Genomic DNA, 23,046 nt, shown 5'->3' with positions numbered 1-23,046 from the left:
ATGTCTTGTGGTTAAAAATAAGGGACTATCATGATTCTTCTACAGACTGGGGTCTAGATTTAAGTGTGTTATAGGAACATGTCTTGTGGAAAGCACTAACATCATGTGAAAGAACAATGACAGGTTATATTGTATTATATATTACCTCTGTTAAACATAGTATATGTAGCATGAAAATGGCAAATAGAATATAATAAAACAAAACGAAAAAATGTAAATTGTGAATCATTTCAAGGTCTCATAATGGATGTTGATTTTTTTTTTTTTTATATGCGACGTTTTTATTTTGAAGGAAATGTTCAACCGGAACTCCTCTTCTTAGTAATTTTGTGTAGCTGCCATGGTGATGTTACGTATGTAAACACGTTTCCGTTTTCATCGCGTCTTTCCCGTTGCAAGGCCGGTCTTCTTGTCCCTCGTTGCTGCCCGTCCGTACTTACGAATTGGTCTCCTGCTCAGAAATGGCTGAAGCTCCCCCACGGCCCTGCCGGTTTTTTTGTCACCGGTGTTCAGCAGAGATTAGCCCACGTTTACCGGTAAGGTTCAAAGAGACTTGAAAAACGAGAAATTATATTTGTTTTGTCATGGACTTACTTGTGTACGTGTGTGTGTGTGTTTGTGTCGCTCAACGAGTCATGTCGACTGACTGCTGCTGTTCAGCTACGCTAATTAGCACCAACGGTCTAGAGTGACAGTCAAGTAGTAGTAATTAAGTTGGTGGGGACGCTCACGTTGTGATTTTGTGATTTATAGGGATAACATCAGGTATATCGCAGTATGCTGAATAGCAGCCCGATTGAGTTCAGCTTAACAGCTTGACAGGTCTCTAGTAGTGGCGTTTAACATCCGCGAGCTAGCTAACAGAAGAAAGCGTCCAGTTAGCGGGTTTTGGTTTTTATTAATGTTTCAGTCAGCTGATATAAAAATTCCAGTGACAGTTCTTTTCCACAAGGATTGCTTCTTAGCTGATTGTGATTATAGCGCAAAGAGAAGTGTTGTGACATCAGCCTGCCTGCCACCACAGTCTGTTGTCAAGCTATTCATGGGAAGCTTCTTGAACGTTACAGTAACAGTTACTTTACAGACAGTAAGCAGGGTGCTTACCTGTCTGTGTGACGGAGTATTCTCAGGAGATCACATTTTGTGAAATCACAAGCTGGCTGAATGTACTGGAAATAAGACATCTGTGATGGATGTTACTGATTGCCCTTATGCTCTACATCAACACTAGCGTAGTCTGCACTTCATAGAGACAAAATAGGAAGTTATGTATTTTTTTATTATTAGACATCAAATACCCAGTTGCCAGTTTACTAGACACATGTTAAATTATCAAAAACTAATGTGTTCTGATACAACAGAGCCTATTTGTTGACAAGGTTATAATTATCAGCCTTAGTTGGCAGTTTGAAGTGTTTTCAGTCATTTTTTAAGGCTGTAGTTTTTGGTGCCGTCAGTGTATTGTGATACACTGAGAGGTGCTTGTACTATTCTATTCACCCAGTTTATATGAGTCAGGGTAGGATAAATATAAGTAACACAACTCAGTATAACATTATACAATTAAACAGCACCTCACAGCCTTCAAAATAACCATAAAGTTGAATCAACACCTGTCTAACACACTAAACTAAACTGTATAGTATAATATAATATAATTCTATTTTCACTGTAGGACTACACCTGTCCACGCTGTGAATCTGGTTTCATTGAGGAATTGCCTGAGGAAAGAAGGTATGGAGGATTATTGTGTCTCATGAATGTTATTAATTTGATATTTAAGTGAATTTGTGAGTCTCACCTTTTTCGCTTCCTCCACCTCTGTTCCTGCAGTACTGAAAATGGGTCCGCATCCACATCCTCCTCCAGTGATCAGAACCGCTCAGCCTTTGAGGTCAGTGGAATTTGCAGAATCGGCTCATCTAGGACATTTTGCACATTGCACCATGATTTGACATTGCCTCTGTATTTTTCTTCTAGAATATGGATCACCAACACTTATTCACATTTCCCTCTGGGTATGGTCCATTTGCACTTGGGATTTTTGATGAAAACTTTGACCTGCGAACACGGCTACCCACAGAGGACAACCGAGAGACAGAAAACAGGAGAGAACGGGAAATGGCATCACGGCAACGATACAGTGCGCGGCAACCACGGGGTCGGCATGTTCCTCGAAGACAGGGTACGCGCCATGAAGGAGTGCCCACATTAGAGGGGTGAGACATTTTCTGTGTGTGTGTGTGTGTGTGTGTGTGTGTGTGTGAGAGAGAGGTTGGTGTGGGATACAAGAGATTACAGGTAAAAAGTCTGCTTCTCTTGTGTGAGTAATATGTGCTTCTCATGTAATGGTAGACGATATTTAACAATATTATTTACAGTTCTAGAATATAGTGACATGATGTGTTAAGATACAGCTAAACATAATGTAGAACCTTGCTTAACTAACAAACCCAATAAAGATACCATGAAGTGATCTGTGATGCATTCATTCAAAAAATATAACACATACAGTATCCATTATCACCATTTTAATAGCAAAGACTTGCTATTCCTATAATTACTTAACTATAAATATTTGTTACCATCTGCATTAAGTTGAGATATATTTCTGTGATTATAAATACGCACAGCCATTTTCCATTTGTCCAGTATAGGTGAGAAAGCAAGTTGAATTTCTCAGTTTGATTCAGCAAATGCTCACTGAAAATATTGTTGTTTTTTGTGCTGTTTTTTTTTCCTGATTTCCAGAATTATCCAGCAGCTAGTAAATGGAATCATAGCACCTACAGCCATGCCAAACATTGGAATGGGACCATGGTAAGCAAAAGAAACAGATGCATGTTTGTTTTGTTGTTATATGTCACTGAGCTGAAAAATACTGAAAAAAATTTTTCTAACTTGTTGTTTTTCTTGTTTGGCAGGGGCATGTTACATTCGAATCCAATGGACTACGCCTGGGGCGCCAATGGACTTGATGCTATCATTACACAGGTACAAAATGTGCTTTCTTTACATTACACTGGAAATAAATCTACTTATCAATTAGTCAGCTTCAGTGTCCCGAGAGCCTTTTCTTCTTTCTTTTTTTTTTTTTTTGGGGCTTTTTGTGCCTTTAATGGACAGGACAGTAGAGAGACAGGAAATGGGGAGGCAGAGAGAGGGGGAATGACATGCAGGAAAGGGCCGTCCGAAGCCTCTATATATGGGGCGCCTGCGTAACCCACTGCGCTACGCAACGCCCCTCCTGAGAGCCTTTTCATTGGGGCCCCGGGAATAGTTGCATTTATACAGTAGTATCATAATTAGTAATTCACAATAATGATATTTAAATTAATTTTATAGCAATGAAATGATACCAGGCTGCACAGCCGTAAACTTTGTAAAGAAGTCTTCCTTTAAATCAGACATCTATCAGACATGTAGTGTAGCATCATACTGGAAGAGGAGGGCGTTTTATAGAAAAACTTTGTTCTCATAGAACAATGATGTATGCCATTTAATGCACTTCTGCCTTTTTTTCACTTGTAGTTATTGAACCAGTTTGAAAACACTGGTCCTCCACCTGCAGACAGAGAAAGGATAAAGAGTTTACCCACCATCTCTATTACAGAGGAACATGTGGGTAAGTCCCCATATGTACCTAGCTCTCACTTACAGTTACACACTCATTGTATCTTATCCAGTCTGCACCAGAAGCGTCTTTGCTTCCTTTCTGAGTGATCTATCAGAACAGAAAACATCTTTTTTGATCAGCATTGTCCTTTGTACTGGCTCCATGCATCCACTTCATGTCACTACAACCAAGTCATCTAAGCACACCAAATATAAAACAACGCCATTTCCCAGGCCTTTAAGCCAATTCAATAACAGTATTTTCTCTATAACGAGAAGACAGCTGACAACAAACACAAAGTGAAAATATGTCTTACATTTTGTTTTTGGTTTTTAGTTTTATATCATCATTGTCAAGTGCACAAAGGTATATGTATATATACAGTTTGTATATATGCGTTTTGTGTGTATGTATATATGTATATATACACACACACACAATGTGTGTGTGTGTCTGTGTGTATATATATAGATATATATATATATCTATATACTGTACATCTATTTTAACTTTTATGGTTTTAGTATTTTGTAGTGAAGTGCCTGAATTTGCACGTACCCGGCATAACACTGCCTGAACTCAAACAAACAGAATCAGTGTGTTCACAATTGTCCATACAGCTGATGCATGTGACTGAAGGTCTCACACACACACACACACACACAGACAGTGTTGTCGTTCTCTGTTTGTGCAGGTGCTGGTTTAGAGTGTCCTGTGTGCAAAGAAGACTACAGCGTTGAGGAGAGTGTCAGACAACTGCCATGCAATCACTTGTTTCACAATGACTGTATAGTACCATGGCTGGAACAGGTATGTATATCAGCAGCGCTGCTTTGGGTTAAAAAAAAAAAAAAAAGGTACTTTGCTTTGATTTTTAAGACATTCCTCTGGTGCTCTTCTTAAGTGCTGCTATAAGTTGTCAAATTACATATCAAAGTCAGTATTTTCTTAATACTGGGAATGAAGAAAAGCTGTCCAGAATGATACTGTTCATGCTATGACACTGTAAAAGCACTATAATAACATTAGGAAACTACTAAGGAAATGCTTGGATGGAGGATGTTCACTGATAATTAGACTGTATTACCTATTTTATTTTATTTTATTCATTCAGCCGCTCATTGTGATGTTTTATTTTGTTTTTGCCCAAACCAATAAGTAACGAGTGACAAAACGGCCTCACCTATTTATTTTACAGGTGACATGTAAACCTGTTGTATTGGTTTCTAGAAGAACTTATCTCTTTTTTTACATGAATATGTTGTCGACTTACAACCTGTATAGCTCCATCAATCTTGATGGCGTCCCCATTCTTAACTACACCTTCTGAACTCGGGTCGATTGATTAATCATATTTGACTTGGAGTTGCTGGAGAAGGTGTGCACAGTGCAGTTTCATGATGTTGGAAAATAAAAATATTAATTTGGGACTTTATTGGAACACGCTTGCTATTGACTGATTCAAATTGAGGGCAGAGAAAAGGACGATCAGGTCATCTCTAACATCTGTGCTTCACTTGTAGGATGTCATTGATTGTCCAGAATAAGATGGTCATCTGAATGTGTTGATGTATTGATGGTGAACAGCCTAAGGACTCTTGTTCATCCTTGTTTTTTCCCACAGCATGATACGTGTCCTGTGTGCAGGAAGAGTCTTAGTGGACAGAATACAGCCACAGACCCACCGGGGTTATCAGGAATGAACTTCTCTCCCTCCTCCTCCTCCTCTTCCTCCCCGAGCTCACCTAGCAATGAGAATGCCGCCAGCAACTCATAGATTTTCACCGTCACCACCACCTCACATCTGAAAACCTCACGCCCAGCTGAGACCCAACAAGTCTTCTCTACAGCTGAGACCAGGACAGTTGTCTATCTCAATTCTAGGGGACGATATGAGTCGAGGTGAACTCTGAATGTGTTGCAGACTATTAGTCACCCACCCCCACTCCCATCCCCCCACCCCCTGTGCTGAATGGATGCTGGGTCCAGCTCCTGCTGCTATTGTTATCAAGTGTTTGAGGAGGTGGGACTTTGCAGTGTTTAAGGAGGATCCAGAGAGTCTGTGAATAATGATAACAATAATAATAATAATCAAGTGGGATTGTGACCAGAACTGGGGCAGAGTTTGAACCAGAGTGGACTGCTTTTTGATGGAGACATGTCTTTGCCACAAGGCTGGGACACATTTTATATTTAAAAGAAAAAATGTTCTTTTTTTTAAAACATTGCCTGTGGTGGTGCAGAGTCCATAGATGTGTAGATAGATAATTCATTTTGAACTGTCAGCCACTGTACAGCTAATGGATCAAACTAAAACCTTGTGGAAAGGAAACTGAGTGTATGCATCTGGTTTTTATTTATTTGCACCTTTTGTTTTCTTTATTTTGCACAAAATTCTGTCTGATGTTGAGAATGTGAATTTGGGTAAACTACTGAACAAAAAAACATGTTTTTTTTTTTTGTTTTTTTTTTGCATTGGATAAGTCTTTTAGGACTTTTTGTTTTTATTAGAGCTTGATCCAGTGTATTTAGTGTATCTTGACAAGGTAAAGATCCTCACAGCTCAACAGTGGACACATTTTTATTCCTCAAGTGAAAAATTTCACAAACATACTTATTTATTGAACCCTTGCCCAAGACACAAATTGGGCAATGTAAAAGAAAAAAAGAGTTACAAAAAAAAAAAAAAAAAAAAAAAAGGCATGGGATCATCTTACCTCTGGCCAAATGTGTTTCACAAAACAAGTGTTTATTATTTTATTTACTGATTTTTCGTACAGTCACAATAAAGTGCTAAAACAAACAAATTTTAAAGTTTCTGCTGATAATGTGCAGTTACAAAAATGTTATCCTACTGGTATGGCTTAATTTTACACACTTGATAATGAGAAAATGCTATTGATCAAACCCCAACTGTTTTTATCAAGAGACGAACCACAGTTTTACCATTGACTTGCCAAGGAGGGAGAACGGACATGTACATTTGAAATGCATTTTTTCTTGATCAGGATTGTCTCTTTTGAGGCTGACTGCTTTAATGTCAGTTGATCATTTACATGTTAACCTTATTATTTTGGTTTTTGAAAAATTGACCCTGTGATATTTGAAAAAGTTTAATGAATGGTAGCCCTGTCATAACCCAGCCTCTTGTTTGCCACAGTGGCACCTCTGCTAGTTCCCAAATGACTTTATGCCTGTAAAACTACAGGAAGTATTCATGTCTTATTGTTTTATAAACATTGAATCGAACAGAAGATTTAAGGTTTTCTTTTGTTTGTTTGTTTTAATTTCAAACTTACAACATGTCTATGGAGCGATCTAAATTAATTACAAATAGAAAAAACAAACTACTTGTTTTACGAAAGTATTCATCTCCTTTAATGGGAGACACTCGTCTGTATGTGTATCAAGTGTCAGTATCGAGGTAAAACTTAGACCATGAATAAAAAAAAAAGCACACGTCAGGAGGCAGATCCAGGAAAATTCACTTAACATTTCTTGTGGTATGATACAGTGACAAAAATAACATGAAAACTCCCAAGGTGTTGAATAGGGGTTGCCAGTGCAAATAGATGTGGTGTCGCCAGCCACTGCAAATAAGAAGCATTTAGGTTGACTTACATGACCTTGAGCAAACAGAGGCTATGATGGAGAAATGCCACCTTCACTTGTAAAACAGATTGTGTGATTCCTTAGTATACTCGCTGTTTTACTGGTTCAGGACGTAAGGTTGTCACTTAATCTTTCCTATGTAGGTTAACACTCCTCATTGTGATTGATGGATATTACGAGGTGGTTTCTTCTGTAACATGTTTCTGGGCCATTCAGACCACCACCACTTGCCACTTGTTTGGTGTTTGTTCAGTACTTGTTTTAGCTTTTATTTTATTTTCATTGCCATTTCCGTGCATCACTGTGTCTTTTTGGTTTCTGTCATTTGTTGAAAACTATTTGTTACTGTCACACTGCTGCATTACCTTACCAGGATATTAAACTGAACCTTTCTGCGGCTGCGTAGTTTGGACTAATGAAGCAGAGGGAGGAAGTCAGAGAGAAAGAAGAAGGGAGGGGAGGAGAGAGAGAGATGACTCTCATGACTTCCCAGCACTGATGTCAAAAGGTAAGAAATTTGCAGCAAGATGATTTGAAACTAAATTGAAGTTGAATTTTTATTAAGTTTTTCAGGAGAAGTTAGTGTGTATCAGGGATGGTGTGTGAATTATTTGATTACCACCAGCTATGTAGTCATATTGCCATTGCTAAGTAGGCCTGTGTGTATGTATGTAAACTATCCTTTACATATGTGACCAAATTTAGACTCAACCAAAACTAGATCAAAGAAAATAGGTTAGCTACTTAATCTCTTCTCCAGTGATGGAGCACTCGATTATCATGGCCCATATCTTCACTGTGCAGGGACGATGCTTTGTAGCTCTGTAACTTTGGCCATAGACACAATCATGCATTCAGACTATCTTATACAGTAGTGTAATTCCTTACGACAAAGATGTTAATGGAATGGAAATGTATAACCAGCTGCTTTTATGCTCATATACAGTTTGAGCCAGAGCAGCAAAGAGCCCATCTGTGATGCTGAACCTGCATCTCTCTGTCAGTGTTGGCAGTACATTAACACCTCTGCTGTACTTGTTGACGCTTGTTAAAGATGGTGGGTGCACAGATTATGCAGAGGAAGACTGAAATGACTGTGCCTCTGGATGTTAAAGCATTTTGGTTTGTCATTTGTTGAAAGAGGACATGGACAGCTAATTCAATACTCCTCTGGTGCTTCTTTGGTGTTTGTATAGTCTGGATACTTCACTGGATACTAAGGACCAAGAGTTCACAGTAGCAAAACAGTAACATTCTTGTTGCTTGGATTGTACAGAACACTTTCAATGCACATAATTCCTAACTGCGGCTGTCCATAGTCCATATCTGTACCTGCACCTCTACACTAACTAAAATAGACTTGAGGACAGAAATCAAAAGGTGATTTTGGTACAAAAATGTGCCCCATGAGAGGTGCAAGGTACAGTATGTTCCCTTTGGGCCATGAACCCAGATACAAGCACCCAAAGGATCATGTTTGAGGGCACATGTGAGGACAAATTCACCTTTGGGTAGACAAATGGACCTAGACTGGACACCCGTTCCTGTTTCTGACCAAGCGCCTTTGACAAAGTTAGAAGCTTCTGTTGTGTCAGAATCACCAAACATTTGTCTTACACCTTCTGTGCTTCCTCTGCATGGCCACTAGGGCGCGCTAAATACCAAGTAAGGGTGACACCAATTCTGGAAGGTTGTCATTGAAAACACCTTCTAAAACATATGACATCATTTTGAGTTTTCATTAACACGTGGTAATTAAACTTTTGATGTTAGTAGGCTAGGTTATATACTGTGTTTGACAACGTGAAGTAGTATTTAATTTCGTATGATTTTTTTTGATAGGAGTTACACGAGGCAATTCACGCTTTAGGTCATGACTGAGAGGCCTCAGCTGGAAATGTACTTGAACTGAACTGGGAGCAGCATAAGCTAATGGTTTAATGACATTTGACGCAGTCAAGAGGCTTAATTAGTTTGATGCTTGAGCGTCTCTGACAGGATGACTAGTGAAAGTATAAACGCAGTAGTTTGCAAAGAAGTCACGTCCACCCCTCCCTTTGTCCCTCTCTCCTTTCTCTCTCCCTCTCGCTTCTTCTTCTTCTTCTCTCCCCTCTATCTCTGATTGGTTTTCTCCAAAGATAATTGGAGGCAAATTTTGATCTGCTTAATGTCATGGACAGGAATGAGGTGTCACCGGCGTCTGCTGCCACCATGAAAAAGAAGGCGGTGGGCGGCAGTGGATTCGGCCACATCAGTGCATCAAGGTCTGCCGCGTCCAAATGCACAAGAAGCAGCAGCAGCCACAATTGTCTGGACTCCGGTTCTTCTGGCGCACCGAGCGGTAAGCAGCCCGGTGTAGCCAGCAACGTCGTGATGGACGAGACGGAGGACGGAGAAGAGGAGTCTAAGTTTCAGCATCCGCGGTTGCGCCGAGCCGGGGGGAGCGGCAGTGGCGGAGGTGGAGGAGGAGGAAGAGGCAGTATCAGGATGAAGAACTTTACGCCAGGAGGGGGAGCCGCGTCCTCGGCTTCCAGGAGGAACTCCAACAAGGAGCCCTGCCTTACGCACACAGAGGACGCTCCTGCCGCCCCACGGCCCACTGCTGCCTCCAGAGCTGCCGAGACCCAGACACCCTGTCCGGGCGATGCTGCCCTGCGCGGCGAGACCAGCAGAGCATCTGGGGCGGAGGCGTCGGAATCACCGGTCGCGGCAGAGGTTTTAAACGCGACAGCGGGTGATGTTTGCAACAGCGTCGCTCCAATTTCCAGCATGAAATGCAACAAAAACGGAGAATGCAGGAGGGACTCGGGTACCGGGAGCCTGCGCTCAATCATCTCCAAGCAGGAGAAGCAGACAGGAGGGTCGGGGAGGGCCGAGGACGGAGGCAGCGCCAAGCGAGGAGCCTGTAACTCGACTACCGCCAGCATGGACGGCTCGATCACACCAGGCGGGTCCCTGAGCGGGGGGCACGGAGGAGACAGCGCAAATCCCGGCACTACCCCCGTGTCCAGCGGTGTCCCCGAGAAAAAGGACTCCAAGGTGTCCTTCTCCAACGCACCTAGCCGGAAAGCCTCGTCCTCGCTGCACGGCCCGACCCAGACTCAGACCCAGCAGCCCAGGAACTCTGTCACTTTCCAGAAGCCGGAGGATGGACCGCCAATTGTGCCCGCCGAGGATGCGGAACCTCGGGGCAGCCAAGCCAGCTTCATGCAGCGGCAGTTTAGTAGTATGCTGCAGCCTGGAGTTAACAAATTCTCCTTACGCATGTATGGTAGTCAAAAGGCAGTGGAGAGAGAGCAGGAGAGGGTAAAATCAGCTGGGAATTGGATTATCCACCCTTACAGCGATTTCAGGTAAGAGCTGGGGCCGCCATTGGTTGCACGTTGAAAGTCATGAGGGGCCCGTATGGGTCCCCATTGTCATCTACAACTTAGGCTACTTTATAGTGAGTAACCATTGTGACTCCATGGGAACACATGCATGATTATTGTCCAAGGCTACTGGCTGCTGATTTTTCACTCCCTTATGACTGAATCTGTAGAGGTTTGAATCAATGCATTGCAACTCGCTGCCATTAATCCCCAAACAACCTGTTGTCAGGCAAACTGAATTGAGCAAAGACTGTCCTTTCAAGGTTGTAAACAAATCCTATTTTGGTCTGTATGTACAGTAGCATGTCTGGGATGCTCAACAAGCCCGGCCTGCTAACGCATCTCGACTTTTCGTTGCAGCACGCGCTCACATTTAACAGAGAGGACAGCGATCTGCAGCTAGACGAGTTTATTTAAAAAGCCATCATCAACAGATCAAGTTAATATTTGTTGTAGTATAAGCTATGCTCTGCGACAAGAGCCGTGCTGATAGGATATAGGGTGTGTGTGTGTGTGTGTGTGTGTGTGTGTGTGTGTGTGTGTGTGTGTGCGTGCGTGCGTGCGCGCGCGCGCGCGCGATGCACTCAGTAATGGAATGTCACCTTGAGCCAAGTGTGCGAAAACCTCAAGCATGCTCACTGGAGATATATCCGCCTATATGACTCCTCGGATCCTGCATTTAAATCACGGATGCGCTCTGTTTATCACGGCTCAGCACTGATAACCCAGCTGGACACCCAGCAGCTATTTTGTCATACAAATATTTAGGGAAATCCACGAGCAAAGAAGGCTCCTCGTGACTCGGGCTAGGTAAAATGAGCCTGTAGGGCTTGTATTCGACATGTATCAGTCGCTGAAATGCGTTTGGCTCGGGGAATCAGCAGCCTCTTGGTTTTCCTCTTGGCTGCACGGTTTCGTTTCAGCACCAAAAAACAGCGGACAGCTCCCGTCTCTAATTTGGAGTCGGCTCGCGCGTTTGAGCGCTACCTTCACCCCCCACCCCCACCTCCACACACACACCCTCCCCCTCACTCCCACACCCACCCCCACCCCCTGCCCAGCGCCATTCATGTTTGGACCATTTGTATCACATAACGCCGAGTCAGTAGTCCACTACAGGCTAAACTTGAGACATGTCTTCAGCAGCAGAGATGCAATTTGACAACAGGCCACTATGGAGACCGTTCTTTATCACGCAGACTCCCCGCACTGTCTGAGGCTCTCTGTGATTCTTATGCTAATGAATGCATAGGCATAGTTAAAGCATCAAAGTTGATTCAGACATTATCACCGCGGCAGTTATTGTGGAGTAGAGGAGTCAGAGCATGTTGCATAAGTCGCAGTGTAATGACTCAGCGCTGCACCTGTCCTGCAGAGAGGCCTCTGACGGGCTCAGACCTCACTACTTTTACTCCGTCTGTCCCAGTCACCAAACTGCCACATCACTACTGAGAGAGACAGAGTAGCAAGACAGTCGCCAGGGCTTCCATGTGCACTGCAAGGTCGATGAGAGCAGCAAATGCCATTGCAAATTAACCATAGTGTTGTGTTTGTCCCTCTTTAACAGCTAAAGAAAATACTTAACATTGATTTATCTGCTTGATACTTAATAACTTTCCTAATTTTTTTTAAATTTTCCTACTTATAATATCTGAGAGAGCCTGGCTGTAAAAATACAGTCTATTTGGATTTTACCCTTGTTCTTATTGGAATTTTACAACTGTTTAGAAGAGGTATTATTTACCCCAAACATAAATAACATCACTATGGAGGATAACATCCTGTAGGCTATGTTTCTTTGGCAGCAAATTACTTTTTGGCAGACAAAATGAACATATTGCCCATTCATAACCCATATATAATCCGAAACATAATCCAACACAATATTTCAACATTTTACGGTTGTTTCAGTATTTTGTTACCTTCATCAAATGTCCAAACAAACAAAGGGAAGGGTTACCACTTCAATACTTTTCTGCATATCGGGTTTTAAGAAGGTCATAAGGAAGTAAAGCCAGAGTGGAAAACTGAAGTGTTAAGAAAGGAGGATAACACTTGCCTCCGTCTTTTAACCTTGAAAATGCAGCCTGAAGATCAAATTTAGTCTCATTGTACAGGAAAAACAGCCATTTTTTACTCCAAGATAAACTCGCATGAGCAGTGACAATCATTAGATTTATTTTGTTGCGTATATAAAATGCATAGAGAAACTTGCTTATAAGCAATTATTATAATACATGTCAGTCTCGGAAAAAGAAAGTTCAGCATCTCTCATTACTCTGCATGTTCAGGCAGCCAGAGTGTAGCTCCTGCACTTCGTTTACACTTTCTTCCATCTTGAGCTTGGAAGTCTCTTGTGCCTATCGGCTTTCCACAGCAACTTTTCTTATCTAACTCTATTTTTGTCCCCCCCCCCCCCCCTCTTTTTTTTCCTCTCCTGTACACCACATACACCCATGTAAATGCACTCTCATGCACACACCACAACTACACACACGCCTGCTAGGTTCTACTGGGATTTCACAATGTTGCTGTTTATGGTGGGCAACCTGATCATCATCCCCGTGGGCATCACCTTCTTCAAGGACGAGACCACCACGCCCTGGATCATCTTCAACGTGGTCTCCGACACCTTCTTCCTCATGGACCTGGTGCTCAACTTTCGCACTGGAATCATCATTGAGGACAACTCAGACATCATTTTGGACCCTAAAACCATTAAGAAGAAATACCTAAAGACTTGGTTCATTGTGGACTTCATCTCCTCCATCCCAGTGGATTACATATTCCTCATAGTGGAGAAGGGAATCGACTCAGAGGTGTACAAGACTGCTCGGGCCCTGAGGATCGTCCGCTTTACCAAGATCCTAAGTCTTTTGAGGCTGTTGAGGCTCTCCAGATTAATACGCTACATTCACCAATGGGAAGAGGTAAGAGCATGCATTTCATGATTGTCCCTGGGTAAATATTGTATGAAATCTAATCACACATCTCTTAGCCACAGAGGAAGAAGCACCCAATCTAGTCGGTGGTAAAAGGTCGCTGATTTGCCTCCAATATGCTGATGTTGGCTCATGACCAAATCAACAATCTGCTTGCTCTGAGCTGCCTGCTCTCCTCCGCCTGGAGGCTCAGTGTTCATGTTCTCACCTGCCACCTGGTGAGAAATGTATAATGTCAGCAGGATGTTTGAGCTTTAACAAACTTTGCATCCTAATTACTGTTATTGTCACACAACCCCCCTCCTTACCCTTCTGTCTCCCTGTCTGACCTGGCAGGCCCACAGGCGGCACCAGGCGGTCTAATAAGGAGCCTATTACCAGGGCAAACACAGTTAATCAATTAAGATGCCAGAGGAAGAGCAGGTGGGGTAGAGGGTGATGATAATATGCGCAGCACTATGGGGTCTGTTGACTGCAATTATATATGCTTCTAATTGTTAATTTAGAGTGATTGGCGAGGTTAGGTAAGCTGGCTCTTCTCTAGAGGCCTGACTTGCAGACTTTGGATGTGAAGATAGGTGCTGTTGCCAGGTAGAGTCCCCAGACCAAACTCAAAGACCCAGCCCTGCCCTTCCTGGCCACTCAGTTTTTATGTACTCTGAGGGATGCACTTTTGTCAGGGCCCTGCTCCAGCCTCTCCTCGGACTCCTTCCTCAAATGAAGGTGAGCAGCCTGGGAGACAGGAGGTCCCGAGATGTCATGAGATCACTCGACTTTTCGTTTGTGCCAGTATCGGCAGCATGGTGTTGGCATTTTGCAGTGGTGAGCAGCGCAGTGGAGCTCGGCTGCTCACTTGACCTTTGGATAATTGGATTTCTGAAGATATGATGTGATACGCACACATACACACAGTGGTGCATGATGGGAAGTGATACTTAGCATGCATGGAGAATGAGAGCGGAGATGTGGTGGAGAGTGAGACACTGAGACAAGCGATGCCCACTTTCAAATGCCTGTCTCTTTGACATTATCAGCCATCATTTTATTTTGGAAACCCAAGTATCTGAACCATGAACTACTTTTTGTTCCTGAAACTGTCTTGGAGCTGTCCACGGTGCTGAACACATCCATCGTGCATCAACACAACTGCACAGTAGGCCTACAGTTTTTCTCATCCATCCTCAGTAAAAATGATTTGACAAATTACTATTTTGTCAGTTACTGATTGTCAAAAACTGACAGTGAAAACCCCATAAAGGTTAAAGCGGCATTTACAAAAGATCAGCACATGTGATTCATGTCCAGTCTCATTCTTCATCTCTCCCTTCACTGAGTATCACTTCTCCCTCAGCTGCACTGAGTAAGAAATGACCCATTTCTCATTCCTTGATAGTAGACTCTATTAGACAATATTGGCTGTTCTTACTATGAAAAGCACCAGAACCTCTAACAGTTTTACACATCATGGATATGATTATTGCATTTAAGCAACCATCAGACTATTAAGCACAACAGAGAGTGGCTTGTTGACGTCAGTCAGGTGATAGATGATTGGCCTAAGTGACTCAGAATGATTGATGGGTGAGGCAACATAGACTATCAGTTGTTAAGGATCATGATGGTCCCTGTCCATCATCTTGTGTGCGTGAATGTGTGTATTTGTTCAAGTTGGCATGTCTGTCTGTGTTGTTAGTGTATCTTTGTGCCCGCAGGCTTGCGTGAGTGTTTTGTGTGTGTGACTGGACTCTGTGTGCGTGTTTGAGCCTCTGATTGATGTCATGTGTCTCTGTGTAACAAATGTCTTGCCTGCTCCCGCTGTGTTTGACTTGGGACTGATGGGAGCCTGTCCCCTCTACTCATTAATCAAACTTGGTGTAATCCAAAGGAGACTGTCCTGCCGGTGAGATAGGATTTCAATGATTTAAGTATTTGACAAAGTTCATACCAGAAATACAAGTGCAGTATGAAGTGATCTGCATCTCTCTCCTTGAATCCAACATATTCTGTATGTCTCACTCCACAGTTTAAACTCCCCTTCCTGTTTTATTGTCTCGCTCCAGATCTTCCATATGACCTATGACCTGGCTAGTGCGGTGATGCGGATCTTTAACCTGATTGGTATGATGCTGCTGCTGTGTCACTGGGACGGCTGCCTACAGTTCCTGGTTCCCATGCTGCAGGACTTCCCCTCAGACTGCTGGGTGTCCCTCAACAAGATGGAGGTATGGGTCAGGGAATCATGTCTGCGCATACGAAGTCACACATATCAGTCCGGAACTGGATTTACATATTTGATCTGAGTTGATTGGGAAAGAGCTGATCGTGGTCACAGAGTATTGATTGAAGTGTCTGACCATCATCAGAAAATATTGGCTGAATGTCAGTCAATGTGTTGTGGCCATGATAAATGCTTTATTGTCTTTTACTGAAACAGAAACTCTAGTATCAACAGATGAAAATGTCTCAAATCTGTGCATGAACTGTTGCATCTGAATGAAATGTATTTTATTTTAAAGACCAGAAAATGGGTTCATGTTCCTTGTAACTCAACTTTTGTTGCTACAAAATTAAACCGGTAATAAGTATACTGTAGGTCCGAGTCACTGACACAAGACTAGGAGTCAAAAGCCACATTAATGGATGTGTGAGGCTGTTCTCAGGGACAGTGGCGCTGCGAAGTAAATACTAACATCAGCATGCTAACAAGCTCACAGTGACTGTAAACAATATACTAATAATAATTAGAAATGTTCACCATTTTAGTTTAGTGTGCTAATTAGCAATAAACACAAAGTACATCTGAGGCAGATGGAAACATCATTAGTTTTGCCAGTATTTGGTCATAAACCAAAGTATTAGACAAATTAAATTTTGCTCTGATCATATTGTTAAAGAAAAGTCAGAGGGACTCTGAAGTCAAGTGGATTTATTGTCTGAAAACCATTGAAGATAATCTATAATAGTTGTTGATGTATTTTACAGGATTAGTGAAAACTGACTAGAGGAATAAACAGTGGATTACCAAAGTCATTGGAATTCATCCTCTAAGGGCCGTGAATGTCTATACAAAATTCCTCGGCAATCTACCCAACAGTTAAGATATATGATATTTCCAGTGTTGGACAGACATCCTTAAAAACATGCTGCGAGCATGGCTAAAAATGAAGGGTCGTGTAGGTTAGTTGTGATAGTTATATATACTGCAATTTGGTTCAATATGATCCACTTCGAAAACAGAGTACTGCATTATTATCATAAGTGTTGTCTGCTGCTGTTATGATAGTGCTGATTCAGGAGGAAAAGTCGTTAGTATATCTTTCCAACAAATCAACAAAATTGCACATATCGCCAGCTTCTGCTGTTGCAATTCAGTCGATGTGCCAGACAGAAAACAACATTAAAACACCAATGAAGCAGGGAGATTTAAACACACCTCTAGGTCCCTCCGTGCCTCCTCTTCAGTTTGGTGGGGTGATGACAGAAAAGATAAAAGGGGAAAAGGGGGGGGGTGAGTGGGGGGGGGGGGGGGGGGGGGTTATGGCCAGGCAGCTGGGCTCTTTGTTGCCATTTCTCTCTCAGAGAGATAAAAGCTGTTTTTTATAGGTCTGTCTGTCAGCCCAGCCTTTTACTGAGCAAGGGGAGACCACACTAACCCAGACACCAGGAACAGGTCCAAATGGGGTTTTAAACAGATTGGGTCCCGCTCCCCTACAGCGTCGGGACCGGCCAGGACCGCTTGTAAATTTCAGATTTGAAGTATTTCCTGGATGACAGCAGTTTTTATTGCTGTACAATAGTTATTCCAGTTAAAACAAGTTAATGTGATGATGAGAGTAAATAGCCTCTCTTTCATGTTGGTGAAAGAGAAGGAAATCCTCTTTGTTCAATGTGCCAGAAGGGGACACAGTGCAGTTTTGCTAGTGCTATTTTGTAGAGTTTCACAGCACTGACAAAATTATATGTTACCATACTGACTCAGGATCTCAGTATCAGTAATGTGACTATATTTTGGATCTGATGAATGTTGCTTTCATACAGTAATGGCAAAATGATCTCAGAAAAAGATCAAAAATATTTACTATGGTGGTAAAACAGGTAGAAGCATTTGTTGTTTAGTCCACCATTAAAACAATGATCCAAGTTCAGAAAGTAGTTTCACATTACTACAGTGTAACCTCTGGGATAATTAAAAGATAACATGTAAACTACATAGACAGTGGCTCAATGCTGAAACCAGAATACAGACATTTAGAGACTTTAATCAGAGCAGGTGTGTCCACTGTCCCTGAGGCAGACTCTCAACCATATCCTAACCAAGCCTTTGATGTTACAGACTAGTAAAGAGTCCATCATACATTGCCTTTACCTGCGTGATTCAACTGTTTGCCCTCTACTGAAATACAAACTCACTCACAACTCATTGTAACAAAGTGAAGCAAATACTGAGTCCTTCTATCCATGTCTCCTTGAATCCAAAAAATGTAAACAAAAATTAATCAGTAACTATTTCAATAGCTACATAATTGTTTCAGTAATTTTTCAAGCAATATTTGTGACGTTTTTGACATTAAATAATTAATCGCAATAAAGCAATAATGAAAATAATAGTTTGGTGCAGCCTTACATGTAATATAAATACACAGATATGTCTGTATCTATACTCAGTCTCTCAGTTTGGGCCATCTTTTATTCCGTGTATGTATAATGTAAAAATGACATAAACAGTGCTGACCTTCCTTATAAAGCACTGCAAGCACAACAACCTTAACCTGAAGAAAACTTGAATATTTGTGCTGTTAAAAACTTGACATGACACACAAGAAGACAACGTTGCAGTGTGTACAGCGCAGAGTCTGAAGTCTGGGATTATGAAGTTCAGGGCTGACAGGCCACTGACTCCTCCATTGCTCTCTCCCTCTGTATAATCAAAGACAGTCAGTCTCCAGAGAGCCGTCACTCTCAAACTAAAGGGCCAGCCTGGCATGGTACAGGCTGCCTACAGCCACCTGAGACCGCCCCCCTATTGAGTGGCTGACAACTTGTAACATTAGCCAGTGTGTTGCAGCCGGGCCATCCATCAAGCCTCGCACCCTATAGTGGCTCTGGTGGTGTGGGGCCCACAGGCGGGACCCATGGAGGGCGTTGAGAACACTCTGTAACTCTTGATGACATCCACCAACCAGTAATTGGATTCTGTCTAACTTGTAATACCTCGGGGAACATAGGTTGTTTTTGCATTACACCCCAACTCCCATCCATTAATTTAATTTAGTTTATATTTAGCATTAGCTTTACGTGGCCTTGTCAGCCACAAAGTTAATTTCCATGGTAGAAAGCGGTTTGGTGGCAGACCCTTGCTGCGTCAGTGGAGTACAGAGGCAACTGGGTAATAATGGTGACAGCAGCACTAACTGACAGACACAGGGTGTATAGTTTCGACTCTGTAATTACAACTGTGTGTGTACCCATCCCTTACTGTATCCACATCACAGAGACGTCTCTTTCCTATTATCCCCCACTGCTATCAGCAGGCGGGGGCTTTGCAGTACAGTGCTGTGCTGGCTTGGAGAAGATAAGCCGGTAATCACTATGTATTGTGTTAAATCACTTTATTTACTTTATTTATTTGTTTGGCCAAACAGTATTACAGGCCTGCTGCTGGACATGGCAAATTTGATTTGAACTACTCACCAGGCCCGTAACAGCATATAAACATGAGAAGTGAAAGCTGCTGTCCAACCTCCGTAAATGGACAAGAAATTAGGAGGTGTTTGTTTCCTGTGTGAGGAGGGAAAAGGATGTGATTATGTCAGTCCCACAGGAACTCAGGTGTTTTTGTTCTCAAAGATCTCATTGTGCTGAGTGCAGGCAGAGCTACAATATCCTACTTAAGCAAGAAGCACCGTTACTGCACTTTAAACATTACTCAAGCAGCAGTGACATTACTTGTGTTGAGAACAATTGAAGCCCAAGTGCAAATGTTTTGAGCAACACTTACTTTGATACATATGGTCACAATGAAAGGACCAATGTGGCATCACGACTGTGACCATTTCCCAAACAGTTCACCATCAATCCACTGTCCAGTTCAGTCAGGCTTGATTGCGTAATTGTAGACTGTGGTTATGGCCCTTTCTAAAAGCAGTGCAATACAGAAGCCAACTTCGTCAAAAATCAGTGCACTCCAAAGATTTCACACATAAAGTTCAGTATACTTCATGAGGATTACTACTCAGCCTGTAAAAGCAACTGTGTAATGTCCTTTGTAAGAGCTTTATAAGAGCTTTGTCAAGTCTGAAAAAGTAACCCAGATGATACCATGAGGTGCTTTACACCTGTTTTTGATTTGTTTTTAATCTGTGTCTCACAATCTTCTCACTTGAATGTGCAATACTAAATTTCTGGAGTACCTCCTCTTACTAATTGATCTTCAAAAAAAGTCAGTAAATAAAAACATTCTCCATAATAGTGATGAGAGTACTTTTAAGGAGTTAATTACGCTTTAATTTCTGTACACAAAATATGAAACTACAGCCAGGTGGCTATTAGTTAAATTTAGGATTAAAACTGTAAGCAGGGAGAAATAGATGCTCTGGGTCTATCTAAAACTGAGAGAAACAGCGAGCAGTACCTCTGAAGCTCACTAATTAACATGTTTTATTTGGTTTGTTTAACCAGTACACAAATAGAAAAGTCAAAATATGCTGCAACTAGCCAGGCTAACTGTTTCCCCCTGCTTCCAGTCTTTATACTACGCTAAGCTAACTGTCTCCTGGTTCTTGCTCCATATGCACAGAAATGACAGTGGTATTAGCCCTCTCATTTTAGCGAGAAAGTTTATTTCCCAAAATGTTAAACTGTTCCTTTAAAATCATACAACATCAAAAATTAGGGGTTAAATTGATTAACCCAAACCGTGTAGCTACACCAGTCCAGGCTATCACATGATGTTCATGTTGATGGATTAATTACTGCGTGACACTTTTCCTTTGACCTTGAAATTAACTATTGTTGGACAGAGGATGCCTTAGTTTCCACATAAAGTAAAAACATATTTCACTGTCCGCACCACAGATTATAAAGAGACCACACACACTCAGTGAGGCAGATGAGCTGAAGAGAGTGACACAGAGAGACAGGAAGCAGGAGTCTGAGGTGACTGTACAATAAACTCAGATAACACATTGTAATTTAAACTGGTGGGCCCGGCCGGAGGTCTTGTTACATGTGCGTCAGTTATCTTTTGATATTTGTCTCCAGCTTATCGTCCACTGGACACACAAAATGATTGGTCATTCAGTGTGTTTCCATTATCTCCTTCTTCCTGTCTCTTTCATTTCTGCACCTATCCGTTCAATACAGAGCCTTAGGCCTTCAGCCTGTGGTGCAGGGAAGTGTGAACTGATGGGAGTGGTAGCAGGGAAAAAGTTAATCTTTGTCCAGGTCTTTGGGTGCGCTTTTTGTCAGTTTTAGCCATGCAAGTGGTGTGGCTGTAGGGATGGCAATGTCAGTCGATCAGTCCACTACTTTGGTCCAGACTGAAAAATCTCAACAATTATTGTATGGCTTAAATTTGTCCTCAAAATCATGGTCCCCAGAGGATGAATCACAATAATTATTGTGACATTTGTGATTAAGACAGAAATTTCATCGTGCAATGTATGCCAGATGTTCCTTCTAAATTAGTGACACTCTTATTAGCCTCAGCTGTACTTTTTGTGCTAATTAGCAAATATTTGCATGCTAAGATGCTAAACACTGATGACAATGCTGATTATCTGAAACATACTTTATGCCTAAATGTGAAAATGAAATGAAAAATAAAGACTGCATTTCTTCATCTGTCTAGTTCACCCAACACTATAAAATCTCACAAAAGACTTGACATGATGACCTTTCTGCTTACACCACCTCACACAAGTAGACTACTGTATGTGTTGACATGTTGCAAAGGACTTTTATTCACCACCACCCTCTTCTGTGCTAGATTCTTTTTTTCTATCTATCATTTTGGTGTTCTTTACAATGAGCCTCTCAGGGATGCTAGCATAGCTACAGACTTGTCTTGACTTTTTCTCAAACTTAGTTCGTATCCTGAGCTAAATTTTGGTGCTTTTTTTTTTTTGGTGGGTAAATGTGTCACTCCTTGAAGGCACATCACTTAACTAGCACGTGGTCATCCTTTTTTACAGATGAAATTCATGCCTGCTGCAAAGCAAGTCTGCCACACATCATATATACAGATGCATTTTTAAGACACTGGAAGATAAATTTAAAGCCCCTGCATTATCAGCCAGCTTCAGACTATCTGCCTCTAATGGAGACGATGATTACCAACAAAGCAACGGATAGTTCCCAAACTGAAATCTCTGTGGAGGGCTGTTGAGACTTGTGAGGACACGGAGTCTCTCTCTCCCTCTCTCTTGCCTGTGCTATTTCAGAATCAAAGTGCTCATCGTTCATCTATTATTCAATCTGTTTCACTCCACTGTTTCTCTTTCTGTTTTCACATACACCATTTAGTCTCAGCCCACTTGGTGGAGCTATATTTATTTTTGGAGTCTAGATTTTCCTCTGTTCATGACGGAGAAGTACTTCTAATCACTTTGTGGCCCTTTAATGTTGTTTCTCATGGATCTGCACAGAGACACGTGCTGTTATGTTGTATCTATTCGATTCTTCATAAAATACTGCAAATGCCTGTCACAGTTTCCCACAGCCCAAGATGATGTCTACAATAGTTTGTTCTGTCTGACCAACACGTCAAAACCCCAAAGAATCTAAATATCAATCATATAACAAAGAGAAACGCGGCACATATTCACATGTGAGAAGCGGAAACCTGAGACTGTTTTTGCTTGATAAATAACAAACAAATAACTGATCAGTAAAAGTGTTTCCAGATCATTTTTTGTCAATCTAATAATCAATTTATTGCCTAATCTGCTCTACACTGCTTCATAATAATACACAGTGGTAATACTTTGTCATCATTGTTAGCATTTAAACATGTCCTTTTCCAATGAAACCTATGTATCTCTAAAACATTTTTTTGTTGAACTGAAAGATCCTGTGTTCTTACTTCTATATCTAAATAAACCCTTTAAACACCAATTCAATTATCTAAAAGGTTCAATGATGAAAACAAGGATTTTCTTAGCTCATGAAAAGTCATTTAGAGATGGTTTTCACAGGACTAGAGGGGGGGGGGGGGAATTTAGTTTAGTTTGAAAATAAGCCAAGGAAAAGATAGCGTGTTTTATAATATAATAGCAGGTGCACTAATAGACTGCTAATGCACATCTGTAGGTTATGAGAGAGGATATAGTTGACTGCCTTTGCTATCTGAGCACAGACTGTAACCTCGTGTAGCCTGGTGCAAATTTAGAGAGGAGGAGTGTGTGTGTGTCAGGGGGCCATCGTAGAAATGTTTGTGCTCTTGAAACCAGACTCTAAGAGGTTTTGAGGATGCTGTTTTTTAATGTAATTTTTCCATGCACAGAAG

The 23,046-nt window shown here is 41.7% G+C and overlaps 2 protein-coding genes across 2 annotated transcripts in view; both read left to right on the top strand.

The window, feature by feature from the left end:
• Positions 1–456: 456 nt before the first annotated feature.
• On the top strand, positions 457–6,290 carry LOC111228994 (E3 ubiquitin-protein ligase RNF126-like). Its single transcript, XM_022755130.1, has 9 exons — positions 457–536; positions 1,676–1,734; positions 1,834–1,894; positions 1,981–2,219; positions 2,752–2,820; positions 2,925–2,994; positions 3,532–3,625; positions 4,311–4,426; positions 5,241–6,290. Exons 1-9 carry the CDS (start codon positions 462–464, stop codon positions 5,391–5,393), a joined length of 936 nt encoding a protein of 311 aa, XP_022610851.1. The 5' UTR covers positions 457–461; the 3' UTR covers positions 5,394–6,290.
• Positions 6,291–9,400: 3,110 nt separating this feature from the next.
• LOC111228956 (potassium/sodium hyperpolarization-activated cyclic nucleotide-gated channel 2-like) overlaps positions 9,401–23,046 on the top strand; it is a 28,017-nt gene continuing 14,371 nt past the window's right edge. Inside the window, exons 1-3 of the mRNA XM_022755080.1 lie at positions 9,401–10,581; positions 13,106–13,529; positions 15,602–15,763. Coding sequence (XP_022610801.1) covers positions 9,401–10,581; positions 13,106–13,529; positions 15,602–15,763 — 1,767 coding nt within the window. The remainder of the gene's footprint in view (positions 10,582–13,105; positions 13,530–15,601; positions 15,764–23,046) is intronic.

Source organism: Seriola dumerili, unplaced genomic scaffold (genome assembly GCF_002260705.1).
Source record: "Seriola dumerili isolate Sdu_G_001 unplaced genomic scaffold, Sdu_1.0 BDQW01000226.1, whole genome shotgun sequence".
NCBI lineage: Eukaryota > Metazoa > Chordata > Actinopteri > Carangiformes > Carangidae > Seriola > Seriola dumerili.
This window is presented reverse-complemented; position numbering and strand designations above follow the sequence as displayed.

Bases quoted from the DNA above. Each gene is read 5' to 3' on its own strand.
- LOC111228994 (XM_022755130.1), top strand. From the start codon at position 462: ATGGCTGAAGCTCCCCCACGGCCCTGCCGGTTTTTTTGTCACCGGTGT. The intron at 1,895-1,980 runs GTCAGTGGAATT...TTTTTCTTCTAG, and splicing joins AGAACCGCTCAGCCTTTGAG to AATATGGATCACCAACACTT. The intron at 2,995-3,531 runs GTACAAAATGTG...TTTCACTTGTAG, and splicing joins TTGATGCTATCATTACACAG to TTATTGAACCAGTTTGAAAA.